At 40.1% G+C, this 24,428-nt stretch overlaps 1 protein-coding gene across 3 annotated transcripts in view; it reads right to left on the minus strand.

The window, feature by feature from the left end:
• The window catches only part of OTUD7A (OTU deubiquitinase 7A), a 100,626-nt gene that overhangs the window by 28,586 nt on the left and 47,612 nt on the right, over positions 1-24,428 (minus strand). For 2 of the 3 annotated variants that reach the window (XM_057382518.1, XM_057382516.1), the window contains exons 5-9: positions 17,747-17,879; positions 11,854-11,995; positions 10,587-10,741; positions 1,634-1,816; positions 66-284 (exon numbers count right to left, since the gene is read on the minus strand). In XM_057382518.1, coding sequence (XP_057238501.1) covers positions 66-284; positions 1,634-1,816; positions 10,587-10,671 — 487 coding nt within the window. In that variant the 5' untranslated portion in view covers positions 10,672-10,741; positions 11,854-11,995; positions 17,747-17,879. The remainder of the gene's footprint in view (positions 1-65; positions 285-1,633; positions 1,817-10,586; positions 10,742-11,853; positions 11,996-17,746; positions 17,880-24,428) is intronic. The other variant, XM_057382517.1, reaches the window with a different exon arrangement.

The raw sequence follows: 24,428 nt of genomic DNA on the forward strand, positions 1-24,428 counted from the left end.
TGCTCACCCATGGTGCTCACCCAGCTGCTCACCCAGCTGCTCACCGAGGGTGCTCTCTGACCCACCTGCTTGCTCCAAAGCCACCATGGTGGCCTGCTCGATCAAGTCCCGCTCGATGAAGCTCCTGAAGTCCTCGCTGTACACACTCAGGTCTGGCAGCTGGAATGTGTAGATGGGCATTTCCAGAGGGAACTGTTCATTGCTGCAGTCGTTTGCTACATGTGAGCGAGCCAGGGAGACGATGGCTGAGCTGGCGTGAGAAATCCCTCGGGAAAGACGCTTTTCTGTGGAGACACAAAGACAGCTTAGAGCCGGTACCACCACGTGGAAGTGCCCCTAGCAGTGGCCCTAAGCAGTGCCACCACTGAGGGATCTCCATTTGGATCCCCTTGCTGTCTCCCCATCAGCCCTCCCAGCACAGCCCAGCCCTCTCCTGCTGCTGCATCCTCCACTCCCTGGTCCATACCAAGGTGCTCCTTTTTCCCCTCTCTGCTCCTCCCTGACCATCTCTAGTTCCACATGTCAGTCAGAGGTGGCTCTCTGACCATGAGGTCCTCAGTCACACMCTGGGTTGGCAGCCAAGTTCCTGTCAGTCCAAGTGTTCAAAGCCACACGTACCCCACTCTRTCTACTGCTCCCACTAAATATCCAGTGGGCACTTCAGTGCAAACTGTACCCCAAAGAGGATGAAGGGACATTGTTTGATCCACTCCACTGTGCTGCTTTTCCTCCCTTTATTTGTATTCAGTGCTTTAAGAGTCATAAGAAGCACTACAGTTCCTTCTCTTATGATGGAAGTCAGCAATTTCAAAAAAGCTTTACTGAAACTCCTGAGTACTGATGCTATTTCCTGTTCAATAGGAGGGAAGAGCCAGCAGGAGAGGGGAAGCCCTTCTGTTCCTTTTAATGACTGCATAGAAAGCCACCACCAGACTGCTGCTGTTACCTGCCTACATGACAAACTGTCAGACCWGCAGATTCATTTTGGTGCAAACTACAGGTTCTTGAGAAATTAATAGAAAAAAATTGCAGCTCAACAGTCCGAGAGAGAAAGAGCTGAAATAAAACCCATAAGAGGTCTGCAAACAAAAGAAGAAAATTCTAATGCTTATCATCTTGYACTGGAAATTAACCATTAGAGGTAGTTGACTGATTTTTCTTAATGTTTCAATTTCTATTCAGCAGGGGATAGGAGGCAGTTTCTGTGGGACTGTGAAGGAATGAAATTTTAAAGCTGAAAGTTATTCATAGTCTTCATACACCCTATTCACATACTGCRAGTAAGGATGCAAAGAGTGAAACAGGATTTTTAAACCTTTTTGTTTGTTTCAATACAATTTTATACAACAGTGGTCTGTGACACCCTCTAATTAAYTCCTTCCACAAGTACCACAGGAGTGCCTGGGGACAACATGTTTTGTACTTTAATCACATACTAAAATAACAACTTGCAGAACTGTGCAGAGCTCACAACCACCAAAACATGAAAAGCAGGGTCTAGCAGCAGCTCTGTGAGCCCTGTGACAATGACACAGCTCCCAGGCTGCTGGCACAGGAGCTCCCACAGTCTGCACACAAGCACAGCTCAGTTACAGACCCCGCTGGCCCCTAAAGCCTGCAGAGGAGCTCTTACCTTGGGCGATGTCATCCTGCCTTTGCAGGCAGGGCCTCTCAGCCTTGGTCACCTGCGGGGGCTGCTCTGGCTCCTGCTGCTTGTAAAACCTGCCCTCGTTGAACACCTGGGGCAGGTTGGCTGTGTGCACCTGCCGCAGCTGCTCATAGTCGTTCAAAGCTGCTGTCAGGTCCCAGTTTTTGCCTGCAAAACAGCAAAGGAACCATCTGCTCACCTCTGTCTGGGGAGCAGGGACACCCASCACCCTCCTGGGGCCCACCCATCCACACTGGAGCATCCCAACACAGCAGCGCTGTGTCAAAGTGTCAAAGCCTGCATCATCCACTGCTCTCCTTTGCCCACAAACACAAAATCCATGACTCTCTGCCACAGGAGGTGATCAAGGCCAGAGTATCCCTTGCTTGGATTCAACTCAAATGGCTCCAGAAATCAGCAATTTAAGATAAACTCTAAATCCCACTGAGAGGGAGCAATAATTTACATTTGTAAATAATAAATAATAATTCATTGTTCCCAATAATAATTAGGAGCAATGAAGGAAAGACAAGAGTGATAGTGGCATAGCCCAAAAGAGTGAGAAACTCTCTTATCTTTCTGTTTGCACAACAGCCAGAATGCAAACACAGAATACTTTAGGTCCTTTTATCTCATGTATCAGAGAGAATCTCTCTCTCAGGGATTTAAAAAGCCTTTTAGAAAATAGGTGAAACAGGACAAAACCTGCAGCGAGAGACTCAGCCAGAGTGGTTCCATGTCTGTGTGAGCTGTTCATGGAATCTGTCAGCACTGAATCCTCTAAAGGATTTGCTTCCACCTTCCACTTCAGCATATTGCTCTGACCAGCAACCACAGAATACAGGCCAATATCCAGAGATACACAAGCCTGTTTAGTATAGGTGGTGAAATGGCACTTTCCATTCTCAAAAAACCATGAAAAACATGTTGAGATGTCTGCCTGCTATTTTCAAAACAATCTTGCTGAGCTAAAATACAGAGAGATGCCCACCATTCTCCAAGTGTTTRTTTCTAATTGCAAAACCAAAAATATTTAACAACAAGGAGAGGGACCCTACAAATTATATGAGACTTTCACAGTATTCCACAAGTACTTTTCCTGGGAATGCAGAAGTAACCTGATTCTGACTAATGCATGATTTATTATACCACAGAAGGCTGTCATTTTATGTACTTTGAGAAGCTACATTACCTGAGTAGCAGTTAAAGATAACTTACTTGCTTACATGAAGGAGATAAACTAAATATAGTACAAAACAGTTTTAAACAGATAAAATCAAGCTTTTTACTGTTACAGATATATCTGTGGAGAACAAAAACCTAACTGAAGAAGTTAAAAAAAAAAAAAAAAGCACAAACAGCTGGTACCTACAGGGTTGAGCTAAACTACCTCCTGTTTTGAAATACAGACAAAATTCTGAAGGGAGAATTGGTATCATTGAGCAAGAATGTTATCTGCTCCTGAGTACACCATGATATAAACCACCATGTGAGCCATAAAGAATTACTCTGTCATGCTGTAATTTCCTACTAGAAAGTCTGTAGGATGAAATGTAAATTCAGTGAAAATYGTCAGAGATCCTGGAAGAACACTTCCCTTATTGCCAGCATTTTGCCACTGACAATCCCACGTAGAATGAATGGCTGTAATCCAGTCAGGGCTCTAACTTTACAAGCACCATAACCAAGTTACACAACCCAAATGGGCACAGTCATGAGTGTGCTCCCAAAACCTATCAGTGGTTGGGGCAAGTTTGCTTTTCTTTGGTCCCACTTTTTAAAAACACATTTTTAAATCTTGTTCTCAACCATGAAAACAATAAAGGAATTTTTTTTTTTTTTTTTAGAAAAAGTGAAGGTGACAATAAGTATAATTTTAGGAAATGTATCTTCAAACAAAACATTATTCTTCTAGTATTGGCAATGCTGCAAACCCAGGGCTATGTGACCCCCAACAACAACCCCCTGAATTTCTTGAGTTCAGATCCCTGAGTACCAAACCTGTATCAGTGGAACACAGACAGCATTTCCCAGGGCAGTCCCTGCAGGCCACCTGCTCAAGATTTTTTCATGTTTCAATTCTGAAGTGAACAAAAATCCCAGTGCATGTGCTGTAAGTGGCTGCTGTGGGACAGGGCTTTGATGTATGTAAWAAGAAAGCACAAAATCAGCAGACTCCTAGGAATCCCGCTGGCCTCAGTTTTAAGCCAAATGCAATCATCTTGTATAAAAGCTCTGTCATAAAAATTACACTGAGTCTTCAGAAAGCAGGCACCCAGTGCGTGGCAYTTAAAACTGGATTAACAGTGGCTGCTGAGTTATGCTTCATGGTACATTGCAGCAAATGAACTTCTAATATAGACTTCAAACCTTACAAAAATTAAAATTTCTATATCTAACACAGAAGTGTTTTATTTTCAAATCTCTCCAWATCCCTGGAGTTGTCCCCATCTCCAGAACAGAAGCACCAATTCAGCACTAAAGCCTTCAACTTCAGAGAACCAATACAGGAAATTATTATTGGACTCACTTCCCCTAAATCTGCTGGAGCCTCCAAGCAYTGAAATGCAAGAAAAACATTCATCCAAATGCGAGAACATATTCAGCACCTTTCCATCTCCATGAAACAGTGTTTTTGAAAACTAGCCACCCTCAGTGACCTGCAAAGTGTTCCCAGCTCCCCTCTCCACTGGAAAGCTGGAGCAGCACRAAGCTGGTTAGAAAACACAGAGTGTGACATCATGATGAGGGTGCTGGAACCAAATGGATTCACTGACTGAACAGAAAGAACACTCTTCCTGAGCAACTGCTTCCTGAACAGCTACATGTGCTACATGAGTCAGCAGGTGTGAGATTTCACAGCACTCACAGGCCTCTGCTYTGAAACCAAGTCCTTCTTGTGTGGACMKMAAAAAMMAAAMMMCMAAAAAAAATAAGTGCAGCTGAGTAAGGAATTGAAGAGACACTGTGGCTGAAGGCTGGTRCTGATGTTTAAATGTCAGAGATAGCACACACCTACATAAAAGGGAAATTCAAAAATAAATACAGCTACACTGTGAAGTTTCTGCCCTAAATAATGGTTGCTTGAGTAACAACAGGAGGCATCATAGGCCTGAAGAATAAACAAGGATTTGGATAAACAATACATGGTCTAAGAAGCCATTTAGCCATTTCTGCCTTACCACCTCAAACTGGGTTAGCAGCGGGTTCATAAAATGCTGCACAACAGCACAACCAGGATTCACCTCAGAAGCATTCATAAAATTATAGAATGGTTTAGGTTCAAGGGACCTTAAAGCTCATCAAATTCCAGCCCCCAGTCAAGGACAGGGACACTTTYCACAGGACCAGGCTGCCCAAAGCCCCAGCCAGCCTGGCTTTGAACGTGGGGCACCCACAGCTTCTCTGGGCATCSTSTGCCAGTGCCTCACCASCCTCACAGGGAACARCTKCTTCCCAAAATCCCATCTCACCCTGTCCCCTTGCAGTTTGAAGCTGTTCACCCTCGTGCTATCACTCCCATGGTCTGGTCAAAAGTCCCTCTCCAGGTGTCTGGGGGGCCCCTGTAGGTACTGGAAGATGCTCAAAGGTCTTCCCTGAACCTTCTCTTCTCCCACAGCCCAAAGGTGTCACAGAAAGGGGCTCCAGCCCTGTGAGCATCCCCTGGACCTGTCCTGAGAGCTGCCTTGGGGAGCAAAGCTGGGTACAGCGCTCACCTGGGCTCTCACAGAGCCTTCTGAACCCCAGAGCAAAAGGATATTGGGCTTTGGGTTTTTTGCTTTCTTCTGTTTTGGCTAAAACAGTTACAGCTTGTAACAATTGATAAATCTATTGTCTTTCACTCCTTAAATCAGATATAATGAAAAACAAGAAGATTTTATCATTAATTAGTAGAAAAATCAAATTATTACACAGTCTCCCCCATRAAGCTTTCAAATATCCACCTACTCCAATATGTTAAAAAGAACATTTGAAAGGTCACCAGAAATTCCTGATTTAATGATAAATAAAATGCTGGAAAGGATGCAATTTGAGACGGGGAACTAGGAAAGATCTAAATAGAAGAACAACCACAATGAAAGGCAACTTGCAGCAAAACAACATAACTCCAGCAGAGGAAATGTTAAAAAGGACAGGAAACACTGCTTAGAGTGAAACAGGACCAAAAGAATTGGTCCATTATGGGACAACATCGACTGAGTAGGCAATAAGTTAACTTTCAGCTAGAGAAGAATAATCTGAGGAAGGCACTGAGCATCAAGACACCATCTACAAAATCTACCTGTAAGTGCAATTTGAAGGCAACACAGAAACACCCCAGGCTAATGCAAGGAAGTTYGTTTTTACAAACCAACTGCTAATCAAGAAATCCTCAAGTTCAGTTTAAATGCAAACACTTCTTCCTGTTTGGCATAAAGCAGATAAACAAATATTTATAGGCAAAAGGTAAGAAGAACTCCAGATGAGCTTTTTCCCTTCTGAAAAACTAATACAAACAACCAGGATAAAATTAGACCATATGTTTTAAAACTCGATTTAATTTTGGTTTGCTTTTCTCAAAGCAACATAATRTAGCAAGGCCATTTTGTTACCACATGCCTCGTTTTCTGCTAGAAGGCAAAGTCACTCCACACTGAACAGGCAGCTGGAAATGTCAGTTTTGCTCCCTGTTTAACGAGACATTGGTAGCAGCTCAGCTTCCTCTCTTCCCATTGCCAAGCCTTCCACAAGAGAACTAAAAAAGGAACCATCTGAGGGAGAGCAGAATAAGAGACTATTTTTGGGGAGTTAGTTTTGTACACTTGATCACATGATAGCACTGTAAATGTCTCTCTCCTTCTCTATAAATTATATGTCTTTCTTTGAATTCTGCTTATATACATTGTTCTTTGAGGAGATGTCTCTCTGCTGCAGTTCTGTCTTGTTCCATGGGGTCAGTCACCTCTCCTGCTCATATTTCATGACTGGAAAACCAATCTCTCAGTTCCTGAGTTCATGTTCCACTATGTATCCCTCAATTAAGTGATGTTTGAAGCTGGAAATAGACAGCAATAATTTTTATATWATGGTGAAACCCTACATCATTGATGTAAATAAATGAAACCACTTATACAAAAACAAGGCAACTTTTCAGTGAAATAATTATTTTTGAATCAGTTTATGTTATTATTATTTCACATATCCTCCAGTAGCTGATGGTTGCCTCCACTGTTAGAATTTTAAAGTATTTCATCCTGTGCCTTCCCCCATATTCCAGGGGTCACTGTATGCACAGCTGCTGCTCCCTGAAAACTGAGCTGTTTTCCACCAGACTGATCAGTGATCTCCGAGTTCATCCACACCTGCAGCCCTGGCACTGGAAACCACATTCAGCACAACGTGTTTCAAAGATTCAACTATTCTCTGTAATGGTTTTCTTTCTGCCTTAGGMCTCATTTTAAGTAGGTTATACATAAAATCAGCAGCATTACTGTTACTCCATGCACGAGAGAATCGAGGTGCCAGCCCAGATTATCCAGGAGGGAAAGGGACACGCTCTGCTCATTCCTGGACAATGGGGAAAGTTGGAGCTCAAATCCAGCTCAAGAAAAATCAATTCTCTACCCTGCAGAGACATCAGTTTATGCTTAAGAACTTTCCCAAAGCTTAGTGAGGCAAAGGAATTTTTCCAGTGACCAGAAGGTGCCTTGCACACACAGAGGTGACACCTGGAGAGTCCTGCAGCTGATTYAGTTTCCCTGTGACACAAGGCTGATCCATTTCTGAACTCACTCCTGCCCAAAGCAGTGATACACATCGGGCTGCTTTTCAAACTATTTGCTGAGATTGTTTCTTTCACCTGAGTCCCATTTTGTGTCAAATTGCTCTGCCAATAGYARCCACTYGAGTGACAGCTTTTATTTTAGCCCRATTTTATATRAACMAGMAAAGGCTGAGAATGAAAGGTTGAAAAGGGAGACCCAGTGAAGGTTCACAAAATGTAATTTCTACTCTCCATCACCTCAKGTACACAAGAATGCTTTCAGTTCTTAAGAGCACACAAACAAGGTAAAAACCTCAGGAAGTGGCAAACAACGTCTCAAAGAGATAGGAAATGAAACAAATTAAAGACTTGGTAAATAATCATCCAAAAATGAAAGCAAAGCTGGAGAACAACACTTCTAAGGAACAAATAGTTTAATATGTCTGTATAATCCACTAACACAGAACTGGCACAGCTAATGATATGTAGTTGAAATTTATGAATATTCATTTACAATTAATTTATATAGCTGTAAGCATCTTAACAAATATGGAAGTCCAATTTGACTTTTATACCAGACACCAGCCATGAAAATTTTATACAACTATTATTTTTTTAGTTCTTTTTGCCTCTTCATTTCAAATGTAGAATGGATGCTTTCTGGAAGATACATGTCAAGCCAAACCCGCAGAATGTTTTCTGAGATACAGAAACAAGCAGCTGTGCTCAATAAAAAGCTCAGCAGAAGAAAASTGCAGGGATTTTACCAGCAGGATAGGCAGAGTATAGAAACATCAACTGAGCCAACATTTAGGACAGCTTCYGGCAATGTACAAAATCTATATGCAATGTATAGATTTTTTAGCWATTTGCACAAAAGTCAGAGTGTGTTTAACTCACCCTTTTATTGCCAGGATGAACAACACTTACTGTGAACAATTGTGTCCTGCTAATCCACAGCACAATCACAGCAAAACAATTAGTATGCTAAAATAATTGGATAAGGAAGCAGAAGCTGGTATCCTTGATTATCTACAGGACAGTGAAATTGAAGACATTTCCCCCAAACATGAACAAAAAAACAGTGTTGGCTCTGAAAAGGAGGCRTTACTCCACAGTAGCACAATGTGAACTTTCAGTCTGAGCAATTTATAAAAATAAAATTTTTGAGCTGGTCAGAAAGAGCAAAGAGCTAYGGGGTCATAGAAGATCTGACCAAAAGTTGTGATTACATGGAAACGAGGGTCTACACAAGCTTTTTTTGTTTCCAGGTTCACTATGACAGTCATTTTTAGGGCTATGAACAACCAAACCTTGAAATTTCTAGGAAATATTTGTGTTTTCACAATATACCTCTTTTTCAGAGTTTGATTGTAACTATGCCCATCATCATTCCAAGGCCAGGTGCAGCACATTGGCTACAGCCTGTGCACCCCAGGCCAGGGGGCTGCTCTTCTGGATATTGTTTCTATTCCTGGCCAGAAGCTCCTTCATGGGTTTCAGTGCTGCTCACAGAGGGCTGACACGCTGTGGGAACYATCAAAGATGGTCAAAATGCTGTGAGGGGGCTGGCAGTCCCTGTTGTGTCCTTTTCAAACAGAGGAGAATCACTCCATCAGTCACTGTCTCCCAGCACAAGACATGCCTGGTGTTAGAAGCTGTCACACCAAACGTAGCTACAGCTATAAGTACCAAACTGTTTCTCTGAGCACAACTTGTTCAATCCTAATAGCAACAATCCCTTTTACTTTGAGAGATTCCTGTGTAGGAGGAAATAATTTGGGGCAGATGCATATGTCTATTAGCCTGTCAGAATAATTAGATTGTTTATTGCTTATTTCTTTGTTAGTAGGTTCCATGTGAATCTATTCATCTACAGAAATGAGAAGTACAACAYAGAGAAACTCTATTCAATATTCATTTGAAAGTTTTGTTCTTTATAGAAAGGAAAACAAGTAACTCTTCTGAAAGATCTCTGATACGTAAGAACCCTTTCAAATTTTGGCAATGCTCTATCAGCACAATAACTGACAATCTGTCCTGATACAGCTGAGGAAAATCTTCTCATGTTCTTTTTTAAAAGACCATCAGACTAAGACAGACTCTAGGCAAGAATGACAGGTTGATYCAACCAGTCAGACACAACAGAGGGCTCTTAAATATAGCAAGCCTATGCTAATATTCCTTGGCTAGGTATTCCAAGGTTTTATTTCAAGTAGCAGATGACTTGGGAAATGCTGCAAAATGGTGTGCCCCTCTGTGTTAATAATCTACCATGCCTTATTACTGAAAAGCCCAGAATAAAGCAAGAACTTATCACAAAATGAAAAACTCTCAGCATACATAAAGTCAAATTGCTCTTGCAAAAAGGAGATACATAACACGAGGTATTTTTTTTAGTCTGCTGTAGCTTTTCAGTAGTTACTTTGATTTAACACAATCTTTTAGAGCACATTAAGATAAAAAAGAATAAACCAAACCCCAAACCTGTCAGGCAGCAAGTCCAGTATGGAAATTTCAAGTCCATGGAACCACCTTGCAATTYACAGATATCATCTACTCATCTCTAACCTTCACAATTGTTGTTAGTCCACATGAGAAGAAATGAACAAATCCAACTATTATGAAATGCCCTCAAATATCAATGATGTCTTTCCACTTTTAAGCCTATAAACCAAAAACCAAACCAACAACAAGATAAATAAATAGACAGTTATTTTCTGATATAGCTTCTTAGTTGTTTTTCAGCCTAGCCACCTGACTCCCATACTGTGAAGTTCAGGTATGCATATCAACCACTGGGACCCAAAAATACCTCTGGTGTCTCTATCACTGTCCAGCAAGTTCCTTTCAGACTAAACTTCAAATTAAACAGTGACCTGAGAACTTTTGCAACAACGCTCAGGCAGCTGAATGTGACAAAATTCAGCTGAAGTCTCCACCCTTCTTTCCCTAGCACATAAACATGAAGGGTTTGACTCTTAATAAATTAAAACACAGCAATCTAATAAGTTTTTCATACTTTTGTAAGAAATACATGCTTTAGTATAATAAATGGTCAGCTTATGACAAGAGTTGACTTGGTAAAAATACAAAGAACCATCTGTTTCCATAGACCAGAGTTCTCCTGTTATGACTGATCCTTGGTTTAAGCAAGCAGTGAACACAGGAAATGGTTGTGTCCCCCAAGTTTACCTTCCAGTAAGTCTCTTGCCAGACCTGGTTCTGCCCCTGTGGACCGAACAAAGTCTGACAGGACTGCATCCATATCAAGAGTCATGGGATCATTCAGAGGTGCTGCCAGACATGCAGCAGCAGTTGGATTCACTGGCTGGCTAAAAGGTGTCCATCTGCCAAGGACAAAAACAAACAGSMTTTACAATATACTCCCAGATGACATAAACCACGTTTTTCCTCTATTCTCCAAACAAGACTATTAGAAAAGCTTAAACATTCAAATTACAGCATTTTAAAATAAACAGCATTTGTCATCCATCTCTGCCTTGGCCTAGAGCTGCTGATCACTCARACTGGAAGGTTTTCTCTATCTTAATATTTCATATTTTTATTKATTTTTCTCATGTGYRGCTTGTAAATAACTTTGCAACTTGACTCCAATTCAGCTAAACACAAGCTCTGTTTATTAGAAGCACAATTACCATATCATTGTCACTGCTCATAACCTGAAGTTCAGCAAGGATTTAAATGTCTGGCTAGCCTAGAGTTCTTTTTCCTTACTAATACCAACACACACAGAGCAGAGCTTCGGACTTGTTCTTTTATTTGCCTTGTCAATACAGCTTCTGTAATTTATATATTCTCCACTGTGCTGGCTCTGGCTGCAATGGAGTTAATTTTTCAATCCTTTTCTAGAACTGTGGCTAAACCAGTGTTCATAATAGCTGATAATACAGTAATTACAAGGTTAATTTGCTTTATTTTCTTTTATTGGTGACTGATGCTGTAGCTGCTGAAGAGTTTTTGCWGTGTTTATGAGCAGTCTGTGGGGGACAATCTTACCAGGGTGATCTCCTGGGTGCATGATCACCCAGGGACCTGTTAGGAAGCACATCATGCTTTGTCCCAAGTGAAATGTGACAATGTCTGACATGGGAATTTTTCTTGCCAAATCCACAATTAACAAAAATATATCTGCTCTACGGCATTTTGCATCTAYTTTTAGTTATTGAAAACAGGAACCTCCTCCTTCTAGGCAATGTTTTTTACAAACATAAATAGAAATTAAAGCAGGTKCTAAAAGAGAGCTGATGCTTGGCAAACTACTAAAACAGCTGGAATTTAAAACACAGTTATCCTAAGAGTATTCACATATTTCTACCCTGCATGCACCGCTGCAGAAATAGTGCAAAGCAGAGAAAACAGGATGAAATTTAACAATGCCCAATGTAAAGAAAAGCATAGGTTTTACTTTCATGCTTGTTATTCATTGGTCAAAGCTTACCTTTGAGCATGAATTGGATTTTTCCTGTTGATTCCTCCTCACAGGCTCARTTGCAACTTTACCTTGTGCCAAGGGTAAGGACTGGCATGGAGATTTTCTACTGGCAGCAGATGATGTTGGTTGGCTCTTGCTTGYACCACAGCTACAGGGAAATAAACAGAAAGAAATCAGAAACCAATAAATTTCACTGTCCCCCACATGAAACACAGTCCTTTCCTACTTCATGTGTAATTACCTGGTTATATTTAGCCTTAAAAATAGAATGKCTTTGCTTTCTTAGAAATTGCCTTTTTCTGTAAGTACATATTCCTGTTACAATGCAAACATCATTTACCTTCTGTCCCAGGAGGGTGGGGTCCTTCTCAGCCTCATCCATTAGGAYTGGCCACTAAACCCAACTTACCCTAACAAACTAAAAGTTTGTGGGATATAAAATCACAGAATCATGGAATTGTTACAGCTGGGAGAGACCTTTAAGATCACAGAATCAATTAGGCTGGAAAGGCCTCTGAGATGATCAAATCCAATTTATGATCAACCAACACCTTATGAACTAAACCATGGCAGTGTCACRCCCAGTCTTTCCTTAAACACTTCCAGGGACAGTGACTCCACCACCTCCCTGAGCAGCCCATTCCAATTTTCATGARGAAATTCCTCCTGATGTCCAAGTAGAACCTCCCCTGGTGCACCTTCAGGCCATGTGCTCTCATCCTGCCAGTGCTGCCTGGGACAAAAGCCTGACCCCCACCTGGCTCCAGCCTTTCTAAGGGAATTGTAGGGAGTGATAAGGTCACCCTGAGCCTTCTCCAGGCTGAGCACCCCCAACCATTGCTTCTGACCTCTACATTGCACCACTGCATGTTTCACACCACTCGTACATTTATGCTTTTATACTCTTTATACAACGGTATCACTATGTTTGGGCCACATGAGGATGGCAGGGGAGGTGATCTCTTCCTCTCTATTCAGCCCTGGTGAGACTCATCTGGAATATTATGGCCATTTCTGGATCTGCAATTCAAGAAATAAATGGGTATGTTGAAGTGAGACCAGTGCAGGCCCACAGACAGCACTGGATCACCCCAGTGCAAGGGAAACACTTCTAAAGTGCAATCCTAATGAAGATGTAGGAACAGAAGGAAAGCTGGGAATATTGAGGAGGCTAGTTGAAAAGGAATGCAGACATTTTGTGAAGAGAACTACCTTAATGGATTATGGCCAAATCTGACATCTAAGCTCTGTCTCAACTGAATCTGTTCCAATGTAAATGCAGGACAAAAATGCTACTTTTATTTTTAACAAACAGCCATACCTACACACACTGTACTCAACAGCAGTAATCTGTACAAAAAGATCACCAGAAACCAAATACAATTAATTTCCTTAGTGACTATAAGAAAGAATGCAGTAAATCTTAGCYAGCAGGACAGAAACATATGGATCAAAGTAAAGGAACCTGCCAGAGATGATACAAAGCATTGGTGCATTTCAGATCACCAGCAGAAGTGACTCAGTAGTACAGTGAGTGTTAATTTAAAATGCACCAGCTGGGCACTCCAGTACAGTCACTGTGTGGGGGCTGCAGTGCTCATAAGTTTGGGGAGCTGAAGTGCAGATCAGCTTGGAGAAGCCAATTCATGAGTTGTCTCAGGATCAGCATTACTTCAGTGTTTTCAACAGTAAAAAACCCCATCCCTCTCAGAGCAAAAGACAAGACCAATCACTGCATTTATGTCATCACCATCACCTCAAAATTACCTCATAAAATCTACACTGGAAGCAAAGAGCAGAGTTGGTAGGATACTGACTGTGTACATTTGAGCTAACACTGTTTTTTTCATCATGGAAGTTGTTTGCTCAGCCCTCTAGAATTTAGATTTTAAAAAACAAGCAAACAGGAACAAAATGCAACAAATTAAGTTTTTTTAAAAAAAATATTATCTTTGCCAGAAATCTACTAGTAGCTGTGAAAACCCACCCAGATAGAATGGCAAAAAGTAAGCAAAAAAGAAAATCCATTATAAATTCAAGAGGAGGCAGAAGGCAGGTGGCTCTCAGTGCCACTTGTCCCCAGATGGATTTGGTCTCTTCTCACCTAAGGAACCACCAGCCCCACCTTTGCTCTYGATGGCTTTGCCAAAACATGACCACATCTTCCACTTTAAATCCACACACACAGGGCASATCTCACAGCAATCCTTCACCTCACACTGCCTGCCCATGAGCACCACTCCTGGGGTGACACTACAGACACACAGACACCTGCAGTCCTCATTCCAAATGGACACACAAATGTCACTTGGAACTGAATGGAAATTGAAACACCTTGACCATCAAAAGACAGCAAGTCCTTGGCTTTCACTCACTTTCTGGACAAACATCTTCCCTAAATAATTTCTTATTTACACAGTGCAAATACAAGAGGCAGTGAAATGGGATAATTTGTTGTATATTATAAGAAAAAGTATTCTAAAAATATTTAGGGAGGACATAATGATTAGTTTGAAATGTTAAGATTGGCTAATAGGATTTGAGATCCATTTAGTACAATCTCAGTTATATTTGATCTTTTCTTCTCCTTTAAGTACTTCTCTCTCAAAGCTGAGCCACACTTGGAAGTAAACAGTCTTCACCTGAATCTAAATTTAACTTCTTCAAAATCAAATAATTTCACCCAGTTAAATGATATGAAGATTCTTTTTTTTCTAAAGAAGCTTTAAGAGATGCACAGGGCTAAGTAACAAAGCACAAGCAACCATGTTAAAACAAATCCCATGCCATGCATCCAGAACACACACAGCTGACRAAACCAAAGTGAGGGACAGAGAGAAAAGAGCACACACTGGACAAATCCTCGGGAAGACAGAATGACTAAGCTGCAGCTAAGATATTTCACTTTTGTCATGTTCAGAGAAAGGATGAAATAAGCACCATCAATAAGATGCACGGTCTTGGTGCTCTGGGAAACCAATGGAGAGACATCAGTGATTACTGATTTATTAACCAGGTYCCCCAGGCTGTTTTAATGTCCCTGCAGTGTGACAGAGCTCAGGGCCACCTTAACATCACTGCTGGCTCTCAGCTGCTCTGGTGATGGACAAAGGTGCAGTCARTTCTGGGTGCAATATTCCCACTGCTTGGACCAGCTGGGAAGGCAGAAAGACCCTGTTTGTGCATAGTTTGAAACTGAAAGGAATTCTTTCTGACAGGCCACAATAGATGGGAAATGCCATAATTTTCCAATCTTGATAATATTATTAAATTAARCCACTCTTTATTAGGTTAAGCTGTTAAACAAAAATCTATAACTAAACAATCAAGTCCAGTAGAGAACAGCAGCTTTAAGGGAAGTGGTAGTTAATGCAGGCCACTTAGGAAAGTGGAGATTTTTTTTTTTTTTTTTGCTAACTGGATTAAAAGGCATTAGTTTAAGAAGCCAAATCGATGGTAATTACCTAAACAAAAGGTAACTGTGAGCTAGACCTGATGGCACARTAGGGCATTTACATGTTAAAACATGGATTCTCAAAACACAGTAAGATYACAAGACAGCCTTTGGTGAGGGCCATCCACCTTCCCAAGTCTAAAATATCAGAGTTATAGCAGCAAAAGGGGAAGAACAAGAGAGAAAAAAAGTATAAGCTAAAATCAGACATTATTACTGAAGTCTTATCTACACAATGGAATTCAGGAAAATTAACCCAATTAATTTAACTGGATTTGCCTGTGTCCATTAAATTCCTYTGCAAACACTTTCATCTGTGAATAAAATGCTGGCCTTAATTTGGTTTGGCTCATCTTGCCTTCGAAGTGAACTAAACTGAATTCACTGGAGGCCACTTTAATTATGAATAAGATAGTGCACACAGGGAGTTGGTGGGATTTAAGCTGCCCTCTTCAAATTCCTACATTTAGTTGATTTGCATCAATTTTCCCSGGTATCTTGTSTMGATCAGTCCTGAACAGATACATTAGACACAGAAGTGGAAAATATAGAGAAAGAAAGAAGTTATGCTGAAGAATCCTTGGCTCTGTGGGAACCACCAAAGAAGAGCTATCCAAGAGAAGTATTTAAATCCAGTTCTAGGATAAATACCATCAAGGTTCAGAGACCAACTCGGGTATATTTTAAAAATACTGATACATTTCAATTTCCATCAATGCTCTTTWTAATGTTTACTATTTGCTTACATATTTGAATTATTTCAAACTAGACTGATAATAAAGGACACAACTAAATTATCTTTAGAGGTGATTTATAAGAATTAGAGGTTATAACCTATTATTGGAAGTTATGAATAAAGGAAGTAGGAAAGAAAAATTGAAAAGGTCACTCTGCTTTTAAGAGCTATGGCACACTCCCACTGAAGAAACTGTGGAATGCTAGAGACACTCAATATCCTAAAATCCCTCAGTGCCCACAAAAGGCTGTGAACCCCCTGCCATCACTGTTAACAACAAGAGGTGYTTTACTCACACTCTGCCACTGATGRCAGCCCAGCAAAACCCACAGCAGCAGCCCTGAGCAGAGGCACAGGCAGCAGGATTCATTAGCTGCTGCAACAGTTTTACAATTGGATTTTCATGGAGCKTCAGAGGGTTTTCATAACTCTGTTTTTCTTACTTAAGAATGATTACATTCTCAGAGGGAAAARATGTCACAGATTATCAAGAAGTCCATAGAAACAGGGGTCCTGAACTGAAATAAACCAAGGAAGAGACAGAGCCTTTTCAGGTAAGGATCTTCTACATCCCTGCATCAGTATTTTTTCAGGATATAACACCACCATTCCAGTAGTATTTTAATTTTTAAACAAAAAACCATGATATAGATAACAAGATCAAATAAGACATAAAGAATGAATGTAAGTGAATTACAATATTTCCCTTATTTTATTCMTAAGGGCCCTCATAGTGTGTTAATTGTATTCTAACAGACAGTGCCTGTGCAAAGGACAAATGTAATGCCACCSATAAAGTCAGAATTTCTCTAAAACAAATAACTCAATTTGAAAACAAACTCAAGTATTAATTATTCTTTTATCTGTGAGAGTGATAAAGAAGTAGGCAGTATTACACTGCACTGGAAAGATGACAATTAGGCTTTCAGATGTTAATCTGAGGCTTATTAAGAAATACGCATCTCCTTTACTAGAATGTATCTCCAAAGAAGCGCTGTGAACAAACTAGATTTCTTCCTCATTCAGAATCTTTTCCTCTTACTTTCCTCCTTTATAAATTCTTCCTCATAGAGCAAGAAGATATTATATAGAAACATTGAATATATTTCTCCAAATGCCATCCTTCTTTCAAATAAAGAAGGCATGCTGGCCAARAGTCTAATCTTAACCAAGTTTTTTCTCCCAAAAACATCTATCATTCACTCTGCCTGCACAGAATTAACTTCAGTGCATGAAAAGCACGAATTCTGAGTAGCCATTTTTGGATATCTATAACGTGGAGTTTCATCACTTTTTTTTCAAGCTTTGCATTAGGATTGACCCCCTTGGGCCACCACGAGATGCCTTCAGCCCCACCAGCTGAACCGCTTGCACTTCCCTACATTTGGAGCTCTTTACCCCCCTATTTCTAGGGGTAAAATCAATTGTCACAGCCCCAGGAGGCTGAGCCTTCATTCACAAAGCACATCCCCTCCTGAAGGGGTGCCTGGGCTGGGGTTCTGCTGGGGACACCGGGTGACACTGGTGTCACAGGCAGGAAGCAGCTCAGCCCAACCCTTCTGCACAGCCCTTCCTTCCTCCTCTGCTGCTTTCAGAGCTGCTGCAGAAAAGCCACCCTGCTCAGATTAGTGCTCCTGGGACTGCTTCAGCTGGAAATAGATGCACAGCTGATTAAAGCTACCTTTAAGGAAGCRTTTAATTTGACTTACAACAGACTTTAAATGAGAGTTCCTTGAGGCAGGTGCTGGATGGGTGTTATGCTGCTGGTTTTTGGTGAGGAAAAGAATCCATTTTTGCCACAGTAGAAGGTATGAATATGCAAAATTTTGTCCCCTGAGAAATCTGGGAAAAGAAAGGAAAAAGAAGCAGTATATTAATCATTACACTTTTGCTATTTGAATAATAATAATAACTGCCAAAATCGACTTTACCTTTGACCTTAGAAGCCTAATAGGATACTACTCTTAATGCAGATAAATTACCATATACAATAATTTGYATTAAGACTATTACTTGGGCACAACTCAGACAATTAAAAAAAAGGAATTATGAATGTACAAAAATATCCTAATGGCTACCCTACATGAAAATGGTAACTTACACTTAGAATTTTTTCTAACAGCTCTTTTCCATAAGTTTCATCAAATACAGCTTTGAAGATTTTCTTCTCATAAGCTTCCAAAATCTGAGGCAATGAACTTATGAAAAGATATCCAGGAGAAGACACAATCAGCCATTCTTTTTGATTAAAAAAAATAGATGAGCACATGCAGAAAGAAGGAACACCATTTCATGGGGTTTATTTGTTTTTAAAAGATAGCRGAGTACCCTTTGCATATAATCTACTCCTATCTCTTAAGTCCTGCTGCTTGCAAATACATAATCCAATTACTATAAGCTTTACCTCATTATTTTAAAAGGCACTTACAATCAGTTTTACTGTTTCTGGTTTTTTAATCCATTCACAAAACTCATAGAGTTGTAACYGGGCACAACCCTACCAAAATCAGGATTTAACAGATATCTGCCCAAATCTTATCATGGAAAAYATTCCTTTTGACAATGTTTTTAAAACAGGCAAAACTGAAACAAGGTCCACAATTTTTATGTATTTCAGAGGATTAGGATATGAAAACAGAACATAACAWCTATATAATTTCTCATTATTTCCTAGAATACATACAGAAGTAACCAAATGTCAGTGGATAATGGTTCCTACACAAAAACTCCAAGTTGTGTGTATGACAACACAACTGTAGCATGAGTTAAGTACCTAAAATAATGAATGTTAATTTACCCAGCTCTAACGCAGCTGTATGTGAACTAATAAATAGGACTCAGCAAAATTCCTACCTTTTTGTTCCTTCACCATGACATATTTTCATGCAAGAACCGTAAATCTGACCAAAGTATTATCTTCATCTCTTTGTTGGAACTCACTTACGAATGTAGCACACCACAGACACCCTCACACTGAAGCAGATTATTTCACAGCATAAAAAGCATCATTGCATRCACTGCAAAGGAAATGCAGTCAAACCACATTCGCCTGTGACCCTGTCTGTAGCACCCTCAGAGAACTTAAAAAACCAACTGTAAAACCCTCAACTTACAGAAGCAGCCTTTAATAACTCTTAACACTCTCAAGAGTGTTTGGACTGCAGGAGATAGAAATAGCCATCAAATGTGAATATGCCTCCACATTTCTATGCATACAATATCAACAATATCAGCAAACTGAAATATCTACACTATGAAACTCCCATTAGCTCTGGGGAAGAAACTAAAAACTGTTAACCAGCCCTCAAAACCAAATGATGATGCTTCTGCTAAGGAGATGTAACTGCCCTGGAAATAAACAAGCAAAGGATATTCTTCTTTTAAACTACATATTAAACAACAATTGAAGCATTTTTATAGTTTTGTTCAATACATCTGCTGCACAGAATAATAAACCCCTCCCAACACTCAGCCTACTTCTTCTGTTGAAAGAGGGCTCGACCTGTGTGATTGCAGTCGATTTTTTTTATTATATAACAGTTTACCATTTAAACTAAAATAAAAATTATTCCATTTAGCTTGCTGTTGTATATAAATTATCTAAAAGATTATCATGGATACTGTGATGGTCAGGGCACAAGGACATGCATGTAGCTCAGGCCTTTTCAGCATTTCTCTGTTTAAAATCAACCCTAAATACTGCTTACTCTGCTGTATTCCCCAGTAAAGGGGACCAAGAAACAGAAAGTGCTCCCTATACAACTCCAACTTGGTCTATGACAAACTACACAGAGATATAAAAGCTCCAAATAAAATTATCATGAGATATGGAAAGGCTCAGGATGGAATTTCAGTTGCAATTCTTTCATCATTCTGGGCACAAATTTTGAATTTATCTTTTTACCTTTGCATTGTCCCTGCAACAGTTTCTGTGTGAAGTTAGCAAAGAGAATGAAATGCAGATTGAAGATGCTACCTATGTATTTCAAACCAAAGAACTCCATCTCCAGCAGGTCTTTTGGAGGTAAGAGTTTGCGATAATACCAGCTGAGACCAGAGAGCAGAGATTTTCTTTGTTAAGAATGCATATCCACAGTAAATTTCATTTTTCCCTGTTTTTATCTGACATTTCAAAGTAGTCACTAACAAGGAGATCAAGAAGCTTCCTCCACTCAGGTTTTAGAAGTGCCTCCATTGTCTTCCAACTCTTTCATGGACTGCTTCTTTTGAACTCAAAAGGGGTTCCATTTGCCACTTCTAACACAGGACTGAAATCTTTCCTACAATTTTCTCGGCAGCTCAGGATCAGCTGCACAATGCTTAAAACCTCTGCCAATACTCTGTTGAAGTGGATCACCATCTCCCCAAGTGAGAGCACATCTCAAGTGTGTACTTGTTTCCATTATTTTTTTTCATTTTTTTCATACATGCACCTCTACCTACTGAAGTAGCTCKAAGTCCTGACATAACAAATCACCTTCTGTAACATCAGCTTTGTGCTTAGATTCTGTCAAGACTTGGCTTCTTCAGTGCAAGTTCTACATTCAGTACAAGGCCTTGCCCGCTGCTCAATGGCTCTTTGCAATTATTTAATTTAGCTCAAGCAACATATAAGGGAAAAGGTATCTCTAATAATAGGGAAGCAGTAATATTCCAGAAATAATAACAAGATCACCTAGAGGGAAAGGTTTTCATGATAAAGATGGCCACTATCAGTGTTGGTCTTCTTAAAGACTAAAGAAAGAAATGTTAATTCTATTCTAACTATGCAATGTGGCACTGCTGTATCCTGCAAATGTCTGTGTTGAAAGCTGCGGGGGGGAAGGATGCAAAATTTGACACACGACATCTGTCTGCAGCTCAGTGACAAAAAATCTGTGACAGGTTAATTTTCGTGTTCCTGCAGAGCCCTGTGACAGTTGTTACCCCCCAGTCTAAGGTGGCACCTCAATGACCCAACTTTCCAAAGACAAGTTCTTGAGCACAGCCTGAAGTACTACCACAAATTGAGTTTCATTTCTTTCTGAACCTTCATCACTGAAATTTCTTTATAATCACTGCATGAGAAACACCTGTTGCTTTATCTTTGYCCTAAGTCTGTAGAGTCTGTCACAAGTTACTGAAGAAGGAAAGGATTTCTCTTCTAGCTAGAAAAAAGTCTTACTGTGACCAGTGTTCTTCCATGTGAACACATTTCTCCCCTTCATGGCTTATGCCARTTTGACTGAGAAAATGTGTGCAATGGATTGAACTGACAGGGATATGAAGGCAGAAGCTTTAAGGACATCAAAAGTGATAGCAGTATGAGCTCTGTATAAATAGTTGTACTGATACAAGTCTCCAAGCATCCTTTATCTTCTGTACACAGAGATTAGAGAAAAGCTCAAATGCTTAATTGTATGTCAAGTGCACAGTCAGCGATTAAGGGCTCAGTACAGCCTTTAAAAATGGAGTCTGCAGCACATCCATGCCTTGACAGAGACAATTCAGCTGCTATTTCCAACACAAGGCCTGACTGTCTGTTACCCTGCACGTTCCTCACATCAAGGCAAAACACACAGTGGTGATTTTTCCACGTTCCTCTTAAAAACACTGATCCCCTCAATTGGTTGATCCCACAGCTCCAGTGACAGCCTGATGAGAAAGCTCTTTCTCTTACAAGTACCCTAAAAATAGCAGCAGAACTGAACTTCTGAAATTCAGATTATGTACAAAAAGCAAATCCTTGTCAGTCCTCAGGTGCACTAAGATAGAAAGAACAGCAAGCTAGGAGCGTGCCAGGCATTGGTGTRATGTGCTGGAATTCAGCAGAAGCTGGAATAACAGCTCGGTGTGTGCTGAGCTGAACRGGCTCCAGCAGGGAAGAACACACACACACAATGCAGCAAAACAGAACTGGCTAATTTCCCCCCAACCCTGAGACTCCCACCCYGAGCTCTGTGAAACAAAATGTTCCTTGGTTTGGCATTTAGCTGAAAAAATGAAATTAAGAMGAATAGAAGGCTTAATTCTTTTTCATCCTAAAAAGCGATCATTTAATATCATCTCCAAGATTTTAAAACAGCTAGAGATACAAATGAAAAAACCAAAGATTTGAGACATGGAGTCTAGAATGATTCATTTCACAACATTTTGAAGATGCAKAATATAAATATAGCAACTGTATTTTTCACTTAAACTATAATTGAAAGTCCTGTAGTAGGAAAGCCACATTGAAGTGAAATTATCCAGTATTAAGAATGGCTGGCCATCAGAACTTTAAAASAAACAAAAAATGCCCTAAACAGTAAGAAAATATCCTCTTTCATTTGGTCAAATCAATTTGGTAACATTCTGTAAATTTTCTCATGGCACTAATTAGCTGTAACTGCCTCTACAGCTGTGATTTTCCCTGAAATTCAGRCAATATGAAAAATAATAATTAATAGGAAATACTCAGGCTCAACAAGGAGAATTGAAAGCTGATGAATCAAGGAAAGTGTTATCAAGGAAACAGGCAGCAGACATGTACATACCAAACTAACAGATATTCCAAGTTTGATGTTAAAATAGCCTAATTTCTGACCAAGTTCAACAGGATTAATGGATATTCAGCATCTCTAAGGAGTAGACCATTAGTTCTAATGGCCACTGTCATCATCATCTATTATTGCATTCTGTGGAAAAGCCAGACATGGAATTAAATAGCACTGTACAAACTAGGAAATTCATAATGCCAGGAAAAAAACATATGGAAAATGCTATTGATTGCAAAATAGAGCCCGGGGGTGGGGGAATAAAACCCTTCACCCACTGAATATTAATGTCTATAGGCAACTGCAAAAAAAAAAAAAAAAAACCAGCAGTGACTGCATTTTTTAACTTATGTACCAAATTCACACATGAAAACAGTACCTATAAAGTAAATGAAGAACAATCTCTTCTGAAATAAACAGCTCATCATGAACTCCCAAACAGGAAAAAGACAGAAAAATACAAAAGAATTTGCAGTCTCCTTGAGCCTTAGCTGACAAACGTGATGACAACATCACTCTGAGGAATTAGGACATGTTTGTACAGCTCACTGCAAGCTTCAGCATATCAATATCTTTCAATTTAATCTACTGCAGAGAAAAATATTTATATWTATTTTTAAACATTGAAATTGGATTCTGAAAAGTTTCCAGAAGTACCTGTATTTTTCCCTTTTTTGTCATTAAAATCCTGGTAAGTTGACAGATGCATTAAAAAAAAATCCTTTAAGCCATCCAAAAAACCATTCTCTTTCATACATTTTTTTCTCTTTATTTTAAAGACATTGATCAAACTCCTCTGCTTTGCTGCTGATCAGAAGCCAGATGCATAGCAGAGCTGATTGGGAGTTGTTGCTGATTATTTTTAGAAACAAATGTTTCAGCACTTTGGACAATACCCACTGTCGATTTATTAGAAATTATTCAAAAACTCATGGCAGAAAATGGCTCTGCCTGACTAGCAGGGCTGCTTATTAGCCAGCAATGCAAGGAGGAGAGAGAGAATTCTGTTACTGTTGGTTCAGAATAAAAAGTTGTGCATGTGGAACAGGAACGATTTCAATGAAGATCTTTAGGTTCATTTATGTGYTATGTGAAACACAAATGGCTGGGAGGGAGGGAGGGAGGGAAAGAGAGAAAATTATGATTTGATGCAGGGAGTTGGTCCCACAACAACACATCAGTAGTGTTTGGTAAGATAGATGCTCAACAGACAGACAAGACCATAAACTGCATAAAAGGAATTAAAAAAAACCCTGACAAACCCCACCAAAACCAACCAAACAAAACAAAACCCCAACAAAAAAGATCCACCAAAAACAAAATCAAGGAAGAAGAAAACCCCCATAAAAAAAGAGTTTACTTGAAACCATGTTCTTCCACTACCAGCAAAAAACTCAGCTATATGAGCTGATCACATTGGTGGCTTAAGGAGCAACCAACCACAGTGCAAGAAACAGAGGAATAGGATTGCTCTCATTTCCCCTGCTTAGCCTTGCAGAAACCTATTTGAAAAAATGATGGCTTTATTTTTTATGTCAGTCACTTTGCACTAAATCAGTCAGTTTGCCAGACAGGGAATATGTGCTGTTGTGATTTAGCCCCAGCCAGCAGCCCAGCCCCAGGCAACCCCTCAGTCACTCAGACCAGGATGAGAACTGGAAGGAGAAAACCTGAAAAACTCCTGTGTTGAGAAAAAGATAGTTTACCAGGGAAAGCAAAGCAAAACAAGGAATCAATTCACGGCTTCCTATGGYTGGGCAGGTGCTCAGCCAGCCCCAGGAGGGCAGGGCCCCATCACTGATCAGTGACAACACCATCACTCCAAATGTCCCCTCCCTCTTCCTTCTTCCCCCACTCCATAWATTGGGCATGATGA

Source organism: Malurus melanocephalus, unplaced genomic scaffold (assembly GCF_030028575.1).
Source record: "Malurus melanocephalus ecotype Western Australia unplaced genomic scaffold, MMel_1.1 scaffold_572, whole genome shotgun sequence".
Classification (NCBI taxonomy): domain Eukaryota; kingdom Metazoa; phylum Chordata; class Aves; order Passeriformes; family Maluridae; genus Malurus; species Malurus melanocephalus.